Raw genomic sequence first — 20,899 nt, forward strand, 5'->3', positions numbered from 1 at the left:
TTGCCTTTAGTTTAGAATTACCATTTTAGAGGTGACAAAAGTGTATTTTAATGTCTGCGTGTATTTTATGGTCATTAAATAAATCAAGTGCAAAACATTGTGTTCTGTATTTTACTGTATAAAGAGAGATGAGCTGATGTCACAGCTAAGTGTCAAAATACTCATGGAGAATCACTGCACTACTTGTGAACACATCATGCTTTTTCTTACTGTTCTTATTCACTCAAGCTACTCAGCTAGCCATGGTTCATTTTTCTGGAAACTACCTCTGAACACTGGAATTCCCCTTACCGTGAGCCCTAAGAAAGCTCAAGAAGGTGTGCTGGCATAGATTTTCAGCTTATAGCAATTTCTTATTTTTGCTTTGTGACAAAAGTCAGCTCTTGCTGTGAGTACTGCTTACAGCAAATCCAGCTGAGCAGAGAGTATTATTAACCAGGACTCCCAGTGCCACATTATTCCCAGCCATGCTGACAGGGAAGAATAACGCAAGGGTTAGAACATCCAACTCTGACTGAGCACCTGATGGCAAATCCCCTTCCCCTGCTCTGCTGAAATGATACTGCTATTTTATCCATCTTTGGCCCAACTACAATTATATAAAAGAAGCGTAATAGATCTTCCCTACTTCGCTGGGAAGTGCAAACATAACTACACTGACAGAAATATCAATGAATGACAGAACATTGCTTCGATAATGGGGGAAAAAACAAAAAATTAACACTGACATTGAAGATAACAATGTGTCCAAGCGATGTTTAACAAATGAAGGAAATCACTATGTCTTGTGGGAATAGGGGCATGTTAGGACTCTCCCCCCTATATAATTCAAGAATTACTATGCCAAATATTTGTGAGAACCCTCAAGATTTCATGTCTAAATAGCATTGTAACAATATTGGTAGTTCGTTTAAAACATGAAACAATTGTTAGAAATATCTTTAGGTGTTTCAGTATGTTGCAGTTAAACTCTGGCATTAATAACGATCATGTGCTGCTGAGCATTTTCTGCTCCCTTGCACCGTGTCAAGCTGCTACTGTTGTCGAGCTCTCAGAGGTGCAGGCAGCTTGCAAAGAAGATGAAGATCAAGAGCAGCAAGCGAGACACAATCACTCACGCATCATTGCTATATGCTTTTCCTACTGGAAAGCATAAGCTTGACAATTAATTATGAAATAATTTGACAAGTGAATTTTACTCTTATGCAGGGCAAATTTTAGGATGCTTAAGACGCCATGCTGATAATTGTATCAGCTAAATGGGATGAAGTTTTCTGAGCTCTAGACTCTTCATGAGTATAAAGAATGTTTAAAAATAATCATCTAAAGAATGAAAAATGCTTTAGTGCATATTTTGTGAGTAAATGAAGCATCTTTAAAATGTTAATTAGAACTAAATCAACAAGAATAGAGAAAAATTTTTAGAATATACCCAGCTAAACCAGCTTCCCGTATTTCTCAATCACTTCCAAAGCACTTGTGGAAGTGATTGATTTCTGTGAAATGGAAATGCATGGTTAAATTTAACGATATAAACTGTATTGCTGTAGGCTATCACCTACCTATATTATACTATACCATCATTGCTACATGGACACTGATTTACATATGGAAAATGAAAAAAAGTTAAAACATTCTTTTTTAGGGATGATGACTCAGTAAGTTGAAATTATTGTGACTCAGCAGAGTTTGTATTACTACAGGACCTGGATGTTAATCAATATAAAATATTTTATCTTAATTTTATTTTCAACAAACCTGTTTGTAAAAAGAAAGTTCATAGCAGGATAATAAATGGATAAATTAAAGAATCAGGAGAGAGCAATGCAGAGAAAAGTAGAGGCATAAATAGTGGAATACAGGGAAAAAATATAAAAGATAAGGGATTTACGAAAATGAGACAGACTTAGCTTAAATGATTCCTTAAAGGAATAGGGCAACCCACTAAGAAGACAATTCTCTTTTGAGGCCCAGATTAAAATTTCTCACCAGCACAGGCAAAATTGAATTTCCTCAGTCTATATTTAGAATGCACATTGTTCAGTGAATCTCCATCTCTGGTGCAAGCAAAGTAGACAAGTAACTTAAGCAGACATGGGACTGAAGATTATCTCTAAACCCAGTCACAAAATCAGTCATTTTCTTCAGCATTGTTCCACAGCGGTGGAAACCAGTTTGCACCTGTGGTCAGCTGGGGTGACCTCAAATAGCTATACTGGTGAATTACTGGTGAAAATCTTTCTTTGGAAAAACAAAGTTGCAGCCTAACAACAGCACATGCCCCATGTCTATCTTTCTGGACATCCAAGACAGAAAAAAAAATACTGGCAACCTAAAACCTTAATGGGAACACACATATGTGAAGCAAAAGTATGAAACAAAATGTAATAATCAGTATAAAGATGCAAAGTAATAGAAATGAAGAAGAGGGGTTTAATGAGAATAATGTATACAAATATAACTATTAGATTACACAGTGTCTGAAAATACAGGTATTGAATTACTGTATATGCATATTACTATCTATTGTCACCCTGTTTTCTGTGACAGAAATTTGTATTTTGAAAGAAGAAACACGAGTCAGAACTTATCAAACTGATGTAAGTAAAAGGACCTCTAAGAAAATGAGCTAAATAAAAGTGTTAAAACCATACTTTAGAAGATATTCTTAGAGTTTTCCAACAAAATAAAGGGGAAATTTAATCATAAAATATAGGGTTAAGTTCTAATCTATGTGTATTATGAGGCTGGAGTGCCTAATTGAAGATGTTTCATAAACCATTCACTAAGGAACTGAGACAATAACATATGAATAAAATTGAATCTAAGTTAGCCTTGTTCGTTTTAATAAATGTTTCAGCTCCTGAAGTATTAAGTAAAAGGACAACGACACTGTCTTTGCTAGTGCTATTCCATTCATGAACATAGATTTAATTTTTCTTGTTTCTAAAACTGCTTGAACTAAAATATTTCAGACCAATTTAAGGACCATTTTATGCTGTATACAAAAAGCGTATGTATGTGCCTGGTTTTTTGTTGTAGTTAAAAAAACATAATCACAGACTAATCCGTATCAGTATTGCAACAGATCTTTTGTTTCAGCTGCCAAACCAAACCCCAGATTTCCTCATTGACATATTCTGATTTACTAAATTAAACCTACAACCTTTTTTCTACTTTTAAAGAATACAGACTGAGAAAAAAATAACTTTCAATTTTAATTTAAACTTAGCCCAGACAAATTAGTGTTATTTTATAATTTCCATTGAATAATACACTAGATCACATTGACCTGTGTTCCAGCTTCAGAAAAGATGCTGTCTTTCCACATGCTATAGGTGATCATTTTAACTAGAAAATACCCAGAGAAATAACTGTAACAGTTTATATTAAGATATTTCTGAATGTTTCCTAAGTCCCATGCAATAATTTTCCACAGTGAACCTGTTTGTCTTCCTGGCAGCAGTGCCACACCGATCAATACATATACATCTGCTCCTGTATTTTCTACTTTGCCTCGCATACTGACAGATTGTCAGCTAAGTTCTTGACATGAAAATATTTCTACTGTAATATGTCAGAAAGAGTTAATTATCGTAGGCAGTAAAAATACATATTCAAGAGCAAAAGGTCAGTAGGGAGCTTTGCTTAAGAATACTGCTAGAATGACTGAGTAAGGAACTTGCTTAAATATTGGGGTAAGGCTTAAACCTTAATATTTTGGCTGAGACCTGGTTTATGGGTCCTGAAGAGTGTAATTCCAGCATGCTCTCTCTCGAACACGTTTTACTGTCAGGGTCTGCCACTGCAGCGTGGCGTAGAGTGGCAAATCAGGAGGAGTGGTGTTTGGCTTTTTTTTTTAATGGAGACTGGCAAAAACTTTACGTGATTGTTGCCAAGAAAAGAATGCATGCACAGGTATGTGTCTAGAATAAAGAAAAAACTGCCAGTCAGATATAACTGAAAGTGTAGAAGGGTACTAGAAGGCAACAGGTGGTTGGGAGTGTGTACTCAGAACTAAGAGTTGCCATTTTTATTTCTTCTTGCTGATCTTCAGCTTGAAGCAATAGGTACTTCAAACAGTATCTTTATGCTGTTACCCCAGGGAAATAAAAGACTGGATCAAAAAATTTAGAAACAGCAATCTGAGAATATGGAATTGAGCCTCTGTGTTTAAAAGTGCTAGCTGGGGCAAAACTGGTTGTACTCAGTAGTTCCACCATGTGTGGCTCTGCATGAGAATTTCCTGGGAGGGCATGTAAGCCTTGCTACCATAGCCAAGCTAGGGCTGGGTTAAGTGTGAACACTAGTGGGATGGAAGAAAGAAGCATTAGTTGGGCTAACTTCATATATTAGAAAAGACATTTAATTTCCATACTGCAGAAGTGTATCAGTGGCCATCCAAATTTTATTAGTTAATTAGAATCTTTGTTTAAATACAAAAAAATTTCAGAGCAGTATTTTCTTGCAAAATATTAATGCTCTTTTATATTAATAACATCATAAATCTCAGTTTGTGAAAGTGCCTCTTTATAAGCAATGCTTTTTCAATTAATATTGCTAGAAATCTCATTACTAGCATCTCATCAAGACTGTATTCTGAAGACAACAGCTTTCTATCTAAAAGGCTGGTCCTTCACTGTAAAAGAAGTGTAGCGGAGCCTTCTCCTTTCCCATTAATACTTGGACTATATCTTCCCCTCTTGTTCACCGTAACATTTCCTGCATTTTTTATATTTTTTCATAGCCTAAATCCTTTCATCTCCAATACCTAGCTTCATCCTCATTCTGAACACACACTGATAGTTTGCTAATTTTAACTGCAAGGACTTCTTGCAAGGACTATCATACTCTTCAACTCTCATTTGTTGATATTAGTTCTCCCGGAAAATCTTTTACTGATTTTTCTTTTACATAACACAAGAGACATAAGATTGGATGATCTTTAATTTTCTTGTTTGCAAAGAAAGTGCCTATGACAGAGCTCAGTCTGACTTAGGCGATGACTTGGTGTTGACTCATCTTCCTTTTCCCTCACAGTTGTTTGGCAAGTGACTATCTCTGACTACTAGGCTACCTTGTGATTTTTGCTAGCCTGCACTGCTTGTATCAGACCCGCAATAAGTATTGGTACACTGCAGTTTTAATATACCAAAGTTGGTGTTCAATGGGCGTTCAATGTAGTGAAGTGGATAAAGCATCGTGCCAGGCAGTTTTGTGCATATACTTATGAAGAACTTAGGACAACTGAGAAGCTGACAATGCAAATTTAGTTTATATGGTATTTTTTTCTGTAAAGAAAGGCAAATGGATATATGTTCTGTGCAGGAATGGGTATTGAATAGGTAAAGTTGAGTGTATATGTTAACTACATCTCTGTTCAAAAGTTTGTGCTGGAAATTAACGCAAAGTGTTCTTTATTTGATGTAAATTATTGTCTTAACTGACTTTCCTATTTTTACCTTAAACACTAAAATAGCTGATATATGTAGCATTACTGATCATTTAAACAGCTGTAGAAAGCCTTCAGATTTGTTGTTGAGATGGTTTGATAAACCTAAAGAATGCGGTGCAATTTATATGTGCTTCTCCACTAATTAATCCTATTTTTGTGGGAGTCACAGAATGTATGAAAGTCATGGGAGAAAAAGTAGGTCTCACCTGTGCCTCCCATCACATTTCCCAAATCCATCACCTCTAAGACTTTTGTGCTAAATGCAATATTCTCTTGCACCTCCAAGCTAGCATGGAGGCAGCTGGGGCAGCTTTGCCTCTTTGTAGGCATCTGTATCATCCGTCCTTCCTTGGACTTCTGAAGTCCATGGCACCCAGGTGCTATAGCTGGACAGAAGAAAGGAGGGAGAAAGACCCTCTCAGTTCTTTTGTCACGTACATTGTTATGTTTCCTTCAGAATACAAATTAGCTGACCAAGGAAAGATGATATCAGAGCAGCTGAAGTGCTATCAGTTTAGCAAGGGGAGGAAAACAGGAAGAGTTACCCAGATCACAGAAGAATGAAATATGGATATAAGAAAACATCCCTGGTGTTCAAGCTCTCTGAGATCTATCCCATATGTTCATTACCAGCCTGACTCCTGTCTGATCTGGGACGACTCCATCTCTTATCTCACACCTTTCCACACCCCATAAAGCCTCCTCTGCTCTCCTCTTCCATTTCTTGAGCAATTCTGCATTTGCCCAGACACCTGCATGTGCAGATTATTTTACTTTGAAAAGCATTCTGTACACCATTTGAGAATTTTCCGAAGGTGCTATCACATATCCCTGTTCCCAGGCAGAATAACATCTTCTGATTGAAGTAGAACATAGTAAATTTATGGGTGAAATCTTGTCCTCACTCAGCTGTATGGCAAATAACATTTACTTCAAGGGTCACATGGCTGCATCTAGACTAAACAGCAGTCTCATTGTAGCAGCTTTCACCCCATTCTTATTCAGATCAAATCTAAGGCACAAAGGAAAGCTGGGTCTGTGGTAACCTTGCCTTTTGCCTTGATAAGAGATTAGGATATATACAGGCTTCTTATGCAGGCCCTGGGGATTAGAAGGCTGCATGAGTCCCTTGCTTTAGAAGACATTTAAACTGAATGTACTTATGATGTTATATGGAAAATCTGCTATTTTTGTAATATGTCTTGCTAACCCTTACAGTGATTTCCTCTGGGTCTGTAGCATGGTAGGTATGTCCTGTTACTTAGAACCTTACTTATTATAATACTGGAATTTTGTCTTCTTATTTATACAAATGAAGATATAAATTCATGTATAACTATGTTCCTCCTGCTTTTCACATACATGTTACCCAGAAAAGGTCTGCTGTATACTTACTCTTGTGTTGTTTCTTTCAGCCTTCAGTTCTGAAATCTCCTCCTCTTTTTCAAGCAGCTGTTCCCTGCACGCATTTAATTCTTTTGTCAGTGCAGCAAATTCCTGTGGAATAAAATTATATATGAAGCTACTCAAGATGTAAGCACTAGAATAATCAAATCCATATGCATTCTAGAGTTTGAGGATTTAAATATTATTTAGAAATCATCTACACAAACTAAAATATCATATGTAAGCATCAGCATCTACCAAAACCATTTAAAGTCTGGGCATATCTAATAAAAATTGCCTATGGAAAACACTGATTTAAGTTTAAAAACAAAACAAGGTTCAAGATGATCGCAACATCTCCCATATATAAGATCTCAGAACCACACCAGAAGAACAGCAGAATTGGCCTGTTTCATAGCATCAGAGACACCACATTTCACACATAATGAGGTTCAACTCAACATATCCACTTAGCGAGTGTTCTTGACTCTCTGTAAGGCAGCTGTTGCAAAGCTATGGCATGGGAGAAAAAAGTTAAGGTATTCACCAATCAAAATCTATCTAATATTAGATAACATAAGTAATATGTGTGTTGTGAAAAAAGAAATCTCATTATTTTTACTTGATATTTGAATTTAACTGTTAAAAAATATTTTGGCATTATAGTGAAAGGCTGTGAGGAGACAGCAATGTTCATGTTCATTTGTTTGGAGTGAGTTTCCTATGAAATAACAACACAAAATGAAACTGGATTTTAAGTTGCTCCTGATGTTAGTTTTTATACATGCAACTAATAGGTTTTCTGAAAAACACCTTTTCAGTTGTCAAAATTCCTATTAAAGTGTCTTGAGTTTACCACTGCTGTTACTCTTCCACAATATACATATATTTTTGTCTATACAAAGGGCAGTCACAGATTTGTCATTCATTTCAATAATGAAAAGGTTTCACTCCATATGTGTTTATTTTTGACAGGCACAACATATAGTAAACTGTAGTAGTTAATTTTATCCTTTACAGCAAAAAGATGCTACATGTCTCACAAAAACAGTGAGGCAAAGGCTAAAAGCCTTTAAAATTTGTGATCATGTGCCAGAAAAATAAAAAAAAAGATGAATAGCATTTCTGCTTAACAAAGATATATACACATTTTAAAATATTAAGTTTATTTCAGTTTGACCAAAATAGTCAGTGCTTAAGAGCACCCACAAGCAGCCAGAGTTAAAGTGAAGTAATTCTTTATCTCCCCCCTCCCCCCAAAAAGAAGCAGTTTAAGAAAAAAAACATGTCCAGGTGGTTTATCTTATCAGCCAGTAGGATGAAGCTGAGACTAAACCTACTTATTTAAAACAAAAGCTAGCAATGAACTCAGAAGGGCTCGGCTGGTTGCTTCCCCTTGTGTTGCTGAAAGCAGCTTTTATCTGAACTGAAATGCTGTTCGATAGAAGTTTAGTAGGCATTCCTAGGCTCATTCTGTTTTAATCAAGTTTCTAAACAGTTAATGGTATATGGTATTATTAATAATATATTAAAAAGTATTCAAATAGATTTCTAGTGATATTCTGACAATGTGTAATCAAGTTGGTTTTTCTCATTTTTCAGCAGCTGGAACTGGATTCACAGTAAAACTCTATGACAACAGTAAGGAAAGTGTTGTTCTGATATCCTCTGTGGATTTTGTTTTAGAGATCAGCTATTGATCATACGAACCATGCAGCGATGTTTTGTATCGTACCCCCTAATCAGTATTTTCATTTTACACCCTAGTGGCCAAGAACTTGTGAGGCTATGCACCATACTTTGATGTTAAAGCCCTTAATTTAGCTTTGAAAATGAGATTTAAATTTAAAAACTCCTCTCTCACTTTTCAAAAGTATCGTTACAACTTCTGCCTGTAGGTCTTACTCTAGGATTCAGAAACTGCCAGTCCAGCAGTGTTATTCTGTCCAGAATCTTGTTTAAAAAACTCCTGTCCTTAAGGTTATAACTAATGTTACATACCAAATGAAAATATAATATTTAATAGAAAGCCAAGGGTCTCAAGTCAGATTGAATCAGAATTCTGAAGCACAAAACCACACGTACACACGTATTTTTTCCTTCATATTCCTCTAAGAGAAACTTTAGAGTGCTACGGGTTCGAACCCTTGTTATGAATTTACATACAGTTTATATACATGGATAAGTGTAATACTTTCAGAATCTCATAGAATAAACTTTCTGTGTAATATATGTAGTATGTCATTGTTATTTACTTTTTCTCATTTCTTTGTATTGTTTCAGTTGGAATTAAAATAGACATTTTGGCATATGCTTGGGCATCTGGATGGGCAACAGGTGGTGAAAAGGGTAACAAATATCATCTGGTGACTTACAGCTCCAGTTTCTAACTAGAGTAAGGCAAAGCAGTCTGATAATATGCTTTTGTTGCTTTGCTTGGAAACAGAAAAAGATACGAGTTTATCAGATCATATACTCTCTGCTGTGCCAAGGCAGGCCTGCTACCAGCACTACTGTCCCTAATGTTTTGGTCAATATAATCTCAAATAATTAAGGAATGGAATTCCTACTAGTTTGCTGAGCAGCATGGAGCTTATTCTTATGGACATTTTCTTCGGTCATCAGCTTACATTTTCCCTTGCTTAAAAACAAACAATAACTGAAAATTCTGCTCCCAGAGACTCCCATACCTAACACAGTGTCCTCTCAGCCTTGAAATATCTTCAGCTTATATTCATAATAATTATTAGCATTCACTTTAGCTGGGCTACCTGTGTCCAGTATTTTAGACATTTTTACTTCAGTCACTGACATAGGCCCTTCAAGGCTTTTAATTATTCAGTTGCTGCTGCTCTCTGAAATTCCTTTGTGCTCTTGACATATCTGCAGTACTAGCACTTAAAACAAGCAGTCACCTCTTTGTACCTAGGGAGCTGAAGTAGCCAACCTTCTCTCTTCATATGAAGATCTGAAGTACTAGAGACTACTCAGTCGTCAAGAGCTTTGACTTCTCAGTTGTCAAGAGCTTTGACTTCTCTGAATCAATTGATGACAGAAAGAGGGTTTTTTTCTTCGCTTTATCATAAGCCTTTTACAGGGAAAGTCTTCAAGAAAATTGACTTTGCCCTAGAGCTTTACAAATTATTATTTCTGTCACATCTGCTTTGATGAATTAATAACTAGGATAAAACCTAAAAACAACTGGCTTTTCAATTCATGCTTCCAAAATTACAAGTTAAAACTCATTTTAAATATACCCTTTTCATTGAACGTATCTGAGACATGACAATGTAATGCTCCAGGGAACTTGTTTCTCCCACAGGTTAGATTCAAAGCAAAGCATATTTTTGTTTTACCCAGTTATGTAATAAATAACATAAGATGGTAATGACCTCTGCTCTGGCAATTCCCTCCTATATATACAGGGATCAAGGGAATACTGTCATCTGGAATTATTGTTTGCAGCAGAAATCTTGCATGGTCAGTCATACTTCGGGAGCCCTGAAGGTAGTATCTGTTGCATAGCTAATATGATTTGACAGAAACAACTGCACTCTTAAAGCTTACACACAAGTTGTGTGGCTACAAAGCTAGTTAAGAACCAAAGTGAATTACAACTAAATGAAAATTATTCAGTTGATTGCACTGTTTTTTACACTATACTATGACATCAGGACACTAACAAAATTATTTCATAATAAACTATTCAAGAAAGAGCAACTTTTTTGCCATCTGAATAAACATATCTCAGAGCCTGTTTCTCTTCTGCTGTTTCTCTTTTTGTTTTAATACTTGGGCTACAACACTGAGTCTGACTGAAAAACAGCTGACTGAAAATGACAGCTCTTCATTTATACTATGTTTATCTTTGAAGAGAGGTCAGAAGCCTTGAAGACAAATTCAACAGAAATTTGTAGCCACTGAAAGGACTGCTATGCGTTACAAATGAAAAAAAGTCAAGGACTTCCCCTGATGAAGCCGCTGAGCTGCAGTCAGAGCAGAGGCTGGAGGGTGCCCAGGAGAGTGGGAGACCATCGGGACAGGCAGGCTGAGAGCGCAGCCAGATGTGTTGGCAGCAGGACTGTGCAGTGGAGGCACACCACAGCACCCTTACTATTAAATCTGCCTCTAGGGGCTGGCTGAACAAATGCTGCTTTCTTTGCTTATTGCTCCCAGGAAAGGCCTGTGAGGTTTTTTGTGTTGTTTTGTTTTTTCTTTTTTACCTAATATGCAGAAAACCTGTGTAACTAGTCTCCAAGCTGAGGGTATGCAACAGAAATTATGAGACCTCCTAGCTGCAATGCTCAACTGTTCAGCCTGCGTCTACAGTCCAGTACAGAGTTGAAATGAAAATACAGCCTCTCATGATCCCCACAAAAAAGAAAGAAAGAAAGAAAGAAAGAAAGAAAGAAAGAAAGAAAGAAAGAAAGAAAGAAAGAAAGAAAGAAAGAAAGAAAGAAAGAAAGAAAGAAAGAAAGAAAGAAAGAAAGAAAGAAAGAAAGAAAGAAAGAAAGAAAGAAACAAACAAACAAACAAACAAACAAACAAACAAACAAACAAACAAACAAACAAACAAACAAACAAACAAACAAACAAACAAACAAACAAACAAACAAACAAAGCCCTACTGAAAGGAAGGAGAAATTTTGCAAGACAAAACCAAAATCAAATCAAACCAAAAAATCCCCAAAACCAAAAACCATAAAATTCAGTTTTAAAGACACTGGGGAGATTCGGCTTAAAATCTCCCTCTCTGGATTTTCTATCATTGATCCACGGCTCATTTCAGGAATGAATGAGTGAACTAATCTCTGCATGGAGGAAGAGTGGTAAGGCTTTATCATTTTTATTTTACATTCAACACAAGCTTTGTCAACTGATTTGCTTTCCTACAAATTTAGATGTAACTCATTTAACACAGGATATTATGATCTACTACAATTCCCTTGGAGTTTTAACCTTTCTTTTATTAAGTTTTCATCCAATCCTACCTTGCAAAAAAATTATACCTTCTTTCTTTTCTATTATTCCTTCATTGGAAATACTTTTGGAAATTCTCCACACTTTTTAAATGACCAAAGATTTATTTTAGAATTTTGCCTTTACCAGCACACAGATTTCAACCTTATTGACTCCTATTAACAAGACAAAACACTACAAAATTCTGAATGTAATTCACTGTTTATCTTCTTACTAGAGAAGAGCCATAATAATAGTCCTTGATCCTAGATTAGGTTGAATGCAAGATTTAAATATGTGGGTTTCGTGTCAAGCTTCTGAGATGTTTATTGTTACATTTCTGCTCAAAATGAGAGTTCATTTGCACATGTGTTTTAGGTTGGAAAACATGTGCCCTGAAATATTGTATTGTTACAGGACCCAGGTAAAACCAGGAAATGTTAACTGATCTCAGGACTAAAATTTTGGTCTGTTCATACATAAAAAAGTCAAACTTTCAAAATTGTAGAGTGGTCTCTGAACTAATCTCTCTAAAAAATTATCAGATCAGTTTGCACTATGATGCTGTTTTCATGGAGAGTTTTCTACACTTCTCCCAAATAAATGTCAGCAAAATTGATTCAGTCTCCCCTTTCCCCATTTTTATGTAGTGGGTTGGTTTTTTTTACCCCTTCAAGAATATTGGCCATTAGTAGTAAATTGTATAATAAATAATATGGTGTGAGTGGGCCAAACCATGTTGAACTACTGAATCTCTAATTTGAGCTGTTACTTTGTTTGACTCATGCCATGCTTTTAGAGACAAGTGCTTTTCTTCAGGTGTGATCTTAGTGGCTGTTACACAGCCACTAAACATGCTTCAAACTATCAAGGAATTACCGACGCTGGTTTGGGTTATTTATTGGTCTGCAAGACATCTCAAATGTGGAAAGTGTGATTAAATGTGACAATGTGAGAGTTCATTAATTCACAGAGAAAAATGAAAAGGATGAGATTTCTGTTACGTAAGAGAGAGAACTAAATCAGTAACACAGTGGACTTGCAAACCCACATTGTTGTTTTTTTTTTCCAGAAATGTGGGCACTGACTGAAATTTGGGAATATGTAGACACTTACCCACACATAAGCACACAGTCAATGCTTCTTGGAAGAAAGAAAAAACTTTTGAGAGACTCAGAGCCCATGCTAACATCTACAAGAATTAATAATCCCAATACCTCCACTGAAAAGAAAACTGAACAAATGGAGAATTGCCTCATAGCTTTCCATCAAGAAGGAATTCCTTCTTTAAATACTCAGCTGAATCTACATCAGACTTTGAACTAAGTCTTGCAAATATTTACTTATTCAGCCATCCCCTTCTGGGTAGAAGAAATAATCTCAAACCAGTGTAGCCTCTCTTTGGATGGCCTACTATTGTGAATGGATTATCTGCCATTATAACTGTGGTCCCAAATTAAAAAAGATATAATTGTTTTTTCTGAGCAAAAAGAAAATCCCCCAAATTCTCTATCAGTACCTTAAAAAACACAAAAACCCATCTGATTCTGGAAAAGACCTGAAAAGAATAGTAGAGAGCTAAGGATTATACTAGATAAAATTTATGTATCTGATTAAGGCCATTGAACATATTGAATGAATGTGGATATACATATTTTGGTTTATCTTTGGAGCATATGTAACATGACTTTTATATAAATGTCATCTAAATTCAACAGCTGTATCATGTTAATTTCATGATTTTTTAGAAGAACAAGAGTACCAAAAGCATTCAAAATTATACTTCAAAAATCAGCCAAAAAGAAACTTTAAATGTTATCTGTTTAAATGTTAGTCCATGTGATAGTACTTCTAGACAAATTTAAAGAGTACGGAAGAACATACCGCTGTCAGGAACTGTGATATAATCTGCCTAATTTTCCTGCTGTAGTACACACTTGACATACAAAGATGAACTCCCACAGATTTTTGAAGCCAAAGTGAACCTCCTCAGCCACACGAGTATTATGACAATGGCTCGATTTTTGGCAATGGTTTTCTCACACAGGATTACTTCAGGAGGAAATCTGACACTGCACACAGAAGACATGGGCACACATCTGCCATGACAGTTTTTGCCTGAAACTGGGGTAATGATAATATGAATGTAATTCCCTTAGTTTTACAGTAATTGTTAAAAAGTAGTACAACCACAAGCAATGACCTAAGTGTAACGCTCTAATCAGTACCAAACAGCCAAACACAAACCTGTGTTCCATTATTTCCCAAATAAGCCTGCAAAATTGTCATGTGAAAATGTAAATCTTACACGACACCAGCTAAAAAAAGTGCCCAGTTGACATTCCTGGTTAATTTCTCTTTAAAGAAATTTAACAGTTAATTTCTCGTTAGTGGAAAACTGCTGAATAAAGTATGCAATCTGCTGTTTTAATAATGTTTTCCCACTCCCTCTATTTTTAAATATTTTATATTTGGTGCTCTGTATTATCTGCTGTCTACTTATCACTAAAATTTATGTTTTCTGAAGAATAATGCCCACCCAGTGTGTATTGGTCTGTTAAAACAAAGCTAGGTTTCACACTTACAATAATAATAAAACAGAAGGACAAGGGAAAAGGGCATGATAAAATGGACAACAGATTTTTACTTTTTTACCTAAAATTTTATGTGTTCTGTGAGACTCTTCAGATTATGATAGCAGATGCAAGTTCACAAAAGCTTAAAAAAATGAACTCGAGCACAAGGCAGTAGATGCTAAAAATTCAACAGCACAAGGCAGTACATGTTAAAAATTCAGCATTCCTTATTTGTCATCCTTAGTATCAAGCTATAAAGCTTGAGGCTTCAAAGGACTTGACAGCCTCCATCCATAAAAAACTAAATTTTAAAGATTATAAAAATATAGCCCACTTTTTAATATTTTTATTATTATAATGTGGCAAATCCAATTATACCAAACTAGAATCATTCTCCCATATTTATGAACAAGAATGATCTTAGAGTCTATTTTTTCCCCTTAAAAAAAAGAAAGTGGAGTATTTGAAGGTCTCTTTGTTTTGCAGTTCATGTTAACTAGATTGTTCCATTTGGAATAGATATCACTGTGAAGGGCAGCATACTCTGTTATGTTGAAAATCACAATTGTGTCTTCAGTGCTTTGCTCCTGGCTGATGGGAACACTGAGGCACAGAAGGTCTATAACCAAGCTAAACAGCTGTTGGATTATTACTGAAACAGGATGGGATAAAACATCACTCATATAAACACACTTAAATATAAAAAAGCTGAATTTGTAATTCAGGTGGGTGACTTCTAAACAGCTAATAATATTATAGGTAGTGTAGGATGAAACTGCGGACTGATTACAATGTGTTTTAATTAGTCATATTTCAGAATGTTTTACTATACATACTGTACTCTATTTTGTAGAAGTATTACTCCTGTAAGACACTATGGCAGCACACTTTCCAGAAGTGGGATGAAAGTGTTCGTTGGGGCTGTAATGATTTTTTCTTCACATCATACCACTGAAGTATGGAAGTGAATCAGCCATATAATAAGGGAAATATTTTCCATTTAATAATAAATGTCTCTGTTTTACAAATATTCCTATTCACTTCTTCTAAAAACACATAAATAATTTGCAGATATAGTTATGTTGCAGAGTAGTATATATTATTTTCAGATGACATTCCTTAACATAGACAATATAATGTCTTGATTGATTAAATATTGGACTGCATCAAAACTGATGACAGTTTACTACTCCACAGTTAGAAATTTATCATCTATCAGTAAAGAGAAAGGGAAAAAAATGGTCTAAAATGCCAGACTATGACTAATTTATAAAGTAATTTTATGGAAAATGGGATTGATTTTATTCCAATTCATCAGAAGTATATTTCTCCAAGTATTTAAATATTAAATATGTGAAATGGCCACAGAGCAGTAGCATAAGTGAAGAATAAATTGCTGTGTTGAATTACAAGACTACAACATCCCACTGTCAGCACAGATTTTTATTTTATGCATATCATCCTACATTTTTGGCAAAATCAAAATAAACACGAAGTTATAAAGGGAATCACCCTGGACAATATGCAAATTACTGAAGTGCTTTACCGACTGTACAATGGCTTCAGCACATACATGCATATATACACCTCTCATTATATGGCAGATTGAGGTCAGTACATGGCCCTGAGAAATAACCCAGAATAAATCCTGACTAGAGAGGATATATGAAGGGTGACTGTAAGAAGCAACACATACTTACCAGTAAACAGAATAGGCCTTGTCTTATAATGTTGGTAAGGAATGTGCAGCTTATTCTGGTGCCAATTCCAGCTTACAAATCTGGTTGATTTTTAGCATGCCTGACTCACTTTTCAAACTCTTTACTTCTCTAGCTTCGACTGCTTTCTCCACACAGCATCTTCTTGTTTTCTTCCCGGCAAAGGTGACAAAATACAGCGTGACCTTTCCTTCTCCCTCATTTTGGGGAACACATACTGTTCTGACACTTGTCTCCTTCCCTTCTTCATCAGCATTGTCTCTGAGTAGATGTTATCCATGATCACTCACTCAGTTATTAGTAATAGGTCAACAAGTCTGCTGTTTTGATTCAGAACACATCCTTCCTTCTGCAGTAAAATAATATTTTCCCCCTTTCAGAATCTGAAATAGCACACTAAATAACTGACATTAAATCATTTAATATTTTAAATATACTTAAAATGTTTAAAATTTCATTTTTTCACCGCTTTATAAAATCAAGTGGAAAGTTTCTGATATTTTGGCTGTTTTACACTGCCTCTCATTTTTTCATTAATTTGCTCAGCGTATAAAAAATTATAGAAAAGGACAGATAAAATGTAAACATACTTCATTATATTGTTTTGAATAAACCCCCCACCCTTCAGATTATTGTATGTACTCAGTTCTAACAAAAAAATCTTTAAGCTAAAAAGTTGCGTTTTTTCTTCTTTTTATCAGAAAAAGATTTGTCAGGCTAAACCAGAATCAAGTTTACTAACTGACCTCATCCATGTACTGATGTCTTCTCATAAACTGTATTTGCTCTTTTTCCTGGCAAGAATAGGTGCAAACTGATGCTTGAGTATGCAAATATTAGATTTTCTGGTTGGATTTATCTCACCTAACTTGAACGGTATGTTGTATTAAAATCTATATCCAAGCTGGTCACCCAAGAGAAGCAAAGGGGAATAAAGGCACTTTTAGAATGTGATTGACCCGACATGTTATATATGTATCTCTTTTATATATATATATCTTTTAGGTTGAAATAACTGCACCCTTGATTTCCTTATTTTTCTATGTAGGGTTTCTGTAAAGGCAATCGGAAAAACTACCTCTTCTGCACTATAGATGCCTGCTTCTGGCCTGACTGGTGCCAGCCTCGCTAAAGCTTGTTTGAGAGAAGTAAATAAAATTCCCAACTTCAGCTTTCATTTCACTTTCATTCATCTCACTTTATACTTGGTATCACCAGTGGCAGTCACCTCCCCACCCCACCCCCAGAAATAAAATTGTGGAAATAAAAAGTATAAATTGGTAGTAATTATTCTACTCTCCTAGGTGCTAGTATCCAACTGGAGCACTATGGGGTGGTTTGGTTCTTGGGAAGATAACAAGACAAGTGACCAGAGTCAGGATGAATACCATGAAGTTCAAATGAGAATATAATGAAATGTAGGGGAGAGGGCACTAGTAAAATGGTTTAAAATGGACAGATTATTTTCTCTAGAAAAGAGAGGTTTAACTGGGGACAAAGTAATGTTGCTCCAATAAGCAAAAGGTTGTTTGTTATAATGACAAGAGTGATTATTCTCTGCGTGCATTGAGTGTGGGGCATAAATAATCAGGTTAAATTGCAGCTAAGGCAGTTCAGGGTGGTATTAGGAAAATCCTTTATAAGAATAGTTAAGCAACAAACCTGGCTATACAGGAATTGTGTAGTGACACACTACCAGTGACAGTTCAGACAAATATCTGTGAGGATTTATGGTCTTGTCTCAAAGAATGAAGACGGAATCAACGTTATCTGGAAGATATTTCCATATTTTGAATCTGTGACAATGAATCCATATATACAGTTTCACTACTGTGAGTTCTACTTTACTTTCTATTGGTGGATCCTTTAATTTATATGAATACAGTATACATTAACTTCTATAAGTAATTGCATTTAGACATAGCGCTTTCTTAGTGTCTCTGTTGGAGTTAATTTATGCCATGGATTTCATCGACTTGCTTTCTGTTCGATAAGAAATGTAAGATATAAGTGGTTTGTTTTGTAGAAATGTTTTATTGATCCTTACACTGGAAACAAATGACTTTTTCTTCTTCTGTTGATTTGCTCTCTTTCCAGTTAGTCTAAACAGTTATCTAATATCCACAAAGTACAAATATGCACCTCAGGAAGGAATGCCAATTTGGATCTTCCCAGCAAGCTAATAGAACATTTGGCTCTTTTATGTACAACAGAAGTAACATTACAATGTGTTCAAACCTTGTTTTATATACTGAGATTGTTAACAGTAATCTTTCATATGGTCTATACTATTACAATGAACTTTAAAAACTTCAGTAGAGAAAACAAGTTAATTAGTTGCAGACGTTATTAATTAAGAAATATGATGAACTGGTAATTACTGACATAGACCTTGTCTTGAGGAAAAATATACAATGTACCCACAGATGCCAAGTACAGCAAATTAAGGAACAGCATCTTCTACACCAGAAATCGCACAATAAACAAAAGATCAGACTAGCCTCTGTGCCGCACATTAAAGATAAAGGAATAATAAAATATCTTAAAATGATGTTAACATTCAGATACTAGCAATTTCATCCATATGCTGTCACCTGCTACCAAGTGGTTGTTGTTTTTTTTAAATAATACAGGATAACTGGTGTAAAACACATAGCAGCCTTTCAATTCTGAAAATATAGTGAGTAACCTTATCTTCTTCTCTCTCAAGAAAGTTGATAAAGCATGGCAGTTAAGAGTGATAATAATAAAAATATTTGTTATCCTGAAGAATTTTATTTGTTTTGAGTCAGCAAAAATAATAGAAAGAGTCTTGCTGATTTCAGAAAAACAGGAAACCAAATCAGATATTTAGATGAAAGGACATTGTCACTGATGTTCAATAATATGCTGCATTCATGTTAGGAGAAAAAAATTTATAAATTACATCTTCTATACATAGTGTACTCTTGGGTATGAGAAGTTGTTCAATATATAAGAAAAAGTACTGCTTATCAAGAGCTCTGCAGGACTCTGGTGATTTTCTTGAATAAATAAGAAATTTACATCACAATAAGGCCTCAGGAGCTATAAATTTTTGAGCTGCCCACTGGACAGACGATCCAGAGGCTGATTCTGCTCAGACCCCAGGCAATTCATGTCTCTATGTCCACATCTTATTTAGTCCTTCAGGCATGGGTAGTGCCTGTGCAACGCTGGATAACAGCATGACTACCAGCAGGACAGTACCCCAAAATTGGGACCTAGTCCATGACTTCTAAAAAGTGGTGTGGTATCTGTTCTGAGGACAAATGTATGCACAGTCCTCAGTTTTGTTACACATCTTGCCAGAACTACTCACGTATGCATGTGATAAGCTCACATAAACATTACACAATATATGAAGAACTAGAAGCAAGTTTTGTTAATTCAGGTTACATAACTTAGATGACTCTACCTAACACTATCCCTGCTTCTCCATAACAAGTAAAATTCAGAAATGGGCAAACACAGAGATTTTTTTTTTAAGTTATGTTTAAAATATTTACTACAAGCGTGTGTCACAGAAAGGTTTGCTACCTAATCTTCACACACACACTTCAGAAGCAGTTGGGCTTGTTTGAAGTGTGACTGTCACTTTGAACACTATATCAGATTTGCTGATCCAGATCTAGCGCTCTAAATGAAAGTTACACTTCAAACAAGCCCGGTTACCTTTGAGGTGCTGTAGAGCTACTGTTTCTGTTTGAAGTTCATTATCCTACTGCATTACTACCAATCCAATGTTACATCTGTCCCCTCTTACTATGCTGTGTCATCAGATAACTTAATAAACACAGATGATAATGTTCAGGACAGAGTATACGTGACAGCTTTGAGCTCTTCTATTCAGGAAAGCTCAGTTTAGGATTACAGCTATCACCACAAGATCTGAAAGAGTCATATGAAGGGGAGCAGAAGTAAAAATTACCTTCCTAAGGTAGTCTTGTAGTGAACTACATGCACACTCACAAACGCACACATATAGACTATTAAATACTTTTGCCAGATACGTTTAAATCTCATAACCCACTAAACTCAGACTATAACTTAGTCCTTATCACTCCGCATTCTCATTAGCTAATGTCAAGATAAATGGAAAACATGATTTTAATAATACTGATTCTCAGAAATCCTGGTGTATTTGCAATATAAACAAACCATAGAATCATAGAATCGTAGAATCATTAAGGATGGAAAAAACCTCCAGAATCACCAAGTCCGACCATCAACCCAACACCCCCATGCCTCCTAAACCATGCCCTGAAGTGCCACGTCTACATGTCTTTTAAATACCTCCAGGGATGGCGACTCTACCACCATGTTTATATTATGCCTCTCCTGTAATATAGAATGCATACAGACTCATTCCTACCTGCCCATAGGTAAGTCTGGCAGATTCACTGCATAGAAACACTTCACAAACTTCTTGAATTTTACTGTATAGTATTCAGTTTATGATTTGCATTTCTCCAAGATGTGCTAACCCCCAAGGTTCAGAAATTAAAAAAACCCAATCCAAACCAAAACAAACAAAAAAAACCCCCAAACTACCTAATATGTAAAAATGTGTATATTAAGTACCCATTTTTCCCTTGGTATATTTATTTACAGTGTATCTCCTGAAACAAGACCATTACAAAAAAGACACGTAAACATTCAAACAAAGGCAAACACCAGAAATCCTACAGAATTGGAACACTTGTTTCAGAGCATGCTCATGGTTGCCAGCTGAGCTGAAATGCATTAGTACTGAAACCTCACAAATCTTCCCAAAGTTTTTTGCA

General features: G+C 35.6%; 1 protein-coding gene across 6 annotated transcripts in view; it reads right to left on the minus strand.

Annotated features, from left to right (window-relative positions):
• Positions 1-20,899, minus strand: part of PPFIA2 (PTPRF interacting protein alpha 2) — a 347,812-nt gene that overhangs the window by 127,976 nt on the left and 198,937 nt on the right. For all 6 annotated transcript variants that reach the window (XM_064450229.1, XM_064450234.1, XM_064450219.1 and 3 more), the window contains one exon: positions 6,851-6,952. In XM_064450229.1, coding sequence (XP_064306299.1) covers positions 6,851-6,952 — 102 coding nt within the window. The remainder of the gene's footprint in view (positions 1-6,850; positions 6,953-20,899) is intronic.

Source organism: Phalacrocorax carbo, chromosome 1, assembly GCF_963921805.1.
Source record: "Phalacrocorax carbo chromosome 1, bPhaCar2.1, whole genome shotgun sequence".
NCBI classification, from domain to species: Eukaryota; Metazoa; Chordata; class Aves; order Suliformes; family Phalacrocoracidae; genus Phalacrocorax; species Phalacrocorax carbo.